Source organism: Danio rerio, chromosome 5, assembly GCF_052040795.2.
Source record: "Danio rerio strain M-AB ecotype USA chromosome 5, GRCz13ab, whole genome shotgun sequence".
NCBI classification, from domain to species: domain Eukaryota; kingdom Metazoa; phylum Chordata; class Actinopteri; order Cypriniformes; family Danionidae; genus Danio; species Danio rerio.
The window spans coordinates 601,109-605,000 of NC_141025.1; the positions used below are offsets into that span (position 1 = coordinate 601,109).

A 3,892-nucleotide genomic window follows, 5' to 3' on the forward strand; every position below is an offset into this window, starting at 1 on the left:
TACATATAATAGAGGAACAGAAGTAATGCACTGCTGATCATCCGCCTGTTCGACCACCGCTCAGCTCTTCACTAAACACAGCAGGGATGTTAGAAATGACTGAGCACTCTTGATGAACACTAAACACTGATATAAGTTTACGGTTAGAGGTTAGGGACGTTCCCATTGGCCAGCAGCTCTGAGACTGAGTGTGTGTCATTGGGTTTTCAGCTTTGCTTGAGTGTGTGTGTGTGTGTGTGTGTGTATACAGAGATTCCCCTCCAACTTTTACTTTCACAATGACCCAGACAGCCGTTCCTGCTGCTTTACTGGAAGTGCTGTGGGTCTTTATGGGAAAGGCCTCAGACGTGGATGACTGAAGTCTTCATGAGCCGTGTGTGTGTGTGTGTGTGTGTGTGTGTGTGTGATAAACAGTAATACAGTCATTTCTCAGATGCTGGGAAACCCATTCTGTTCTGCTTCCCCAGTGAGCATAGATCAGTGTTAGATTTGGGTCGTTTAGTTTCCCCCTGGAGTGACGTCAGTTCGCGCTCACAGATGTAAATATCCAATACTGATGCTCTGATTTATGGTATGGAGGAGTTGTGTCATGAACCAGACAGGCGCATTCAGAAACCTACTCTTTATTGTTGATAAAAAAGAAAACAATGAACAGCATTTGAAGACTGTGTTATTATGTAGAGCAAATACACCAGCTGGTACAGCGCGAGGCCAGCCGCCCCGCAGTCACACGTCCGACACGTCCTTCAGAAATAAACAGTAAACGAGGCTCCCGAACCGCCGTCAGCATCTGACACCGATACACATCGATATACGGCGACACGTAAACCTCACACTAGTGTGAGTCTGATTGAACTGAGCACTCGGAGTCGTCCTGTACACACAATGTAAACTCTCAGTACATGTTCATATGACTAAAGAAATAAGTAAAGCCGAACACAGAGCGAAGAAGAGGAGCGCACGACACACAACAAACCCAGGACCTTCACTCGAAGCCAAAACTGCAGCACAAGGAGGACGAATGAGCGCACACACCAACAACACGGACACGCTAAAGAAAACACCAGCACACTGCTCAGTCCAAGCACTTCAATAAATAACCTATCGGGAATGATCAAGAGCAATACAGTAGGTACTGTACACACACACACACACACACACACAAAACGTCTGAAACAATTGTGTACAAAAATACAATATGTTCATGACATCAAAAACCTTATTCAAGTGTCAAAAAATAAATATCCTCTTGTTGCACAGGGTTATTGACAACTCTCCAGCCGGTTCATCCCCTACTGATCATCTGCAGACGGACATCACACCGTATATAAATAAAGTCATCTGCATCTGTAAGAAAGATATCGAACAGCACTGTGTGTAGCGACGCTGACAGGACTGCAGGATTCTCCAACACACACACACACACACACACACACACACACACACACACACACACACACACTGCGATCATTATTAGTCTGCTCTCTGGTTTATTCCTGTGTGTCTGCTGAACACAGAGCTGTAGTTATAGTCCAGGCCGTCCTGCTGTACGCGGAGGATCAATATTACACATCATTAATGTTTCTGGCTGCCGTGCAGTCGTGTAGTTTCCAGAAAGTAGCATGTCTGCGAGACACTAGTATTCGACAGTACCCTTCCTCTCCTCTCTAACAACATAAATACAAATTCTGTATAAATAAAACTGCTTAATAATCGATACAAAAAATAAAACAGGCAAAAGAATGTAAAGTACTATTGATCAAAGCCCTTTAGTTCTGGTTTCAGGTTTAACTCTTGTGCTCAATCCTGTCTGCAGCTTCCCCACACCATCACCCGGGTTAACCCATCCTCATCGGATCATGGCGAGAGCGCACCGCTATTCAGAGGCATCTCCGCTGGGAGATTACAGTGCAAAAGGTCTCGGAATGCTCAGGAGTTTCCCAAATCCAGAAGGTTTCAGTTAAAGCGTCGCACAGAACCCTCCTCCTCCTCCTCCGCCGCCGCCGTGTGTGACGCTTCACACCGAACAGTCCTGTATTTCTCCTAGAGAAGTCTCGGTTTGTATCAAATATTTTTCTCATGTTCACAAATTGCACAATATCAAGCCAGCCGACACACACACACACACACACACACACACACACATACACACACACACACACACACAAACACACACAAACGATCCGCGGTGGTGCTGATAGTGAGGGACTGAGCCCAGCGCAGGAGCGTCTCCGTAAAGGGATTGTTCTGGTCCACATCTGCAGGAGCTGCTTTGGAAAACCTTTGCATAATAGTGCACGATCAACACATACACGAACACAGACCCCGACAACATATAAAGATCATCCAGCGGGAAATAAACGCAGTCTCTGGGAAACACAGCTCTCGTCTGCCTCCTCTTGAAGGGAACAGTAAGATGCCCTGTGCGGAGCGTGCAGAAGTCCTCCTCCTCCTCAGCGCCGAAACAAAGAGTAAAATCCAAGTGCATTGAGTCTGGTTCCCTTTATAATCCTCCAGCTGCAGAGAGTGTGTGTGTGTGTGTGTGTGTGTGTGTGTACACTCCGCATGTGCAGGTTTGAGGAGCACAGATGATGGAGGTGATGTATAGGTAATCAACAGGTGATGGTGATGGAGGTGTTCCTCCTCCCAGAGAGAGAGAGAGCTCCAGGTCTGGGTAGAGACTCCACTCCTCAGCAGCCGCTGTCTCCACCCTTGCCCATGCTGGCGGAGCTGACGGAGATCTGGCACCCGCTGGTGACGTGGTTCATCACCTTCTGCTTGAGCTGCGCCACCTGCTCCCTCAGGATGCCGGCGGTGGAGGCCAGGTCGGAGTTCTGCGTCTTCAGCACCTTCACCTTCTCCTCCAGCCGAGAGATGCGCTCCAGTTTGCGCTTGCGGCACTTGGATGCGGCGATGCGGTTCCGCAGCTTCTTACGCTCCGCCTTGATGCGCTCCTGCGTCTCTAGGTCAATAGGTGAGAGCGCTGGCGGAGAGCTGCAGGGGTCCCCAGGGGGGTGCGGCACCTCGGGCACAGTCTGTGGTGCGTCTGGCCCGCGGCTCTGAGGGTGGAGCCCTGTGGCGTGGGCGGAGGTGTGCGGGTACAGCTGCCCGCCGGGATACGGGGATGGGGTGTAGCTGCTCAGAGTGGTGTATATGGGCATGTCCGCACTAGGCATCAGGCTGCGCTGGTATGAGCTCTGCAGGGGTGTGGGCGTAGGCGAGGGTGGCGCCACCAGCTGGTTCTGCTTGTGCAGGTCGGCCAGAGCCTTGACGAACCCGTCCGCGAAGCCTTCCTGCTCGTTGGTGGCCTGGTTGCGGTAGAGGAAAGGGTTGGCGGATCCGCCGGGAGCCGGACTCGTAGTGACCAGCCCCTGGTTGGACTGGATGATCAGGTGCTCCAGATCAGGCGAGGACAGCTTCAGCAGGTTGATGTCTGCTGTGGGCATGAGGGATCCGGTGCTGGAGCTCATGCCCACACCGCTGCTGCCCCCCGCACCGCTGCCCGCCGGCCCCTGCAGCAGCTTCAGACCCGCACCGCCTCCGCCCGGGAAACTGTGCCCCGCGCTGCTCTTCTTCATCATCTTGTGGCTCTGGTATCGATCATACTCTGGAATCTGCCCAAAGTTTGGAACGCTTTCATCGTGGTAGAAGGGCGTTTCCATCTTACCCGTCATTGAAACCGAAAGGCAGAATCCTCATAATACGCTGAATTACCCGCGCTGTGGGTTCACTGCCATCCGCTCCACTGGCAGAAGAAGATCCTCAGATTAACCCTACAGACAGGAGAAACAGACGAGCAGCGTCAACTACTGTGACTAAAGTTGCTGGATGGAGAAGCAGCAGCGGTGTGTGTGTGTGTGTGTGTGTGTGTGTGTGAGAGAGAGAGAGAGAG

General features: G+C 51.3%; 1 protein-coding gene across 1 annotated transcript in view; it reads right to left on the reverse strand.

Moving 5' to 3' along the window:
- Window positions 1-607: 607 nt before the first annotated feature.
- june (JunE proto-oncogene, AP-1 transcription factor subunit) overlaps window positions 608-3,892 on the reverse strand; it is a 3,694-nt gene continuing 409 nt past the window's right edge. Inside the window, exon 2 of the mRNA XM_087253246.1 lies at window positions 608-3,773. Within this exon, the coding sequence (XP_087109372.1) occupies window positions 2,691-3,674 (984 nt within the window). The 5' untranslated portion in view covers window positions 3,675-3,773 and the 3' untranslated portion in view covers window positions 608-2,690. The remainder of the gene's footprint in view (window positions 3,774-3,892) is intronic.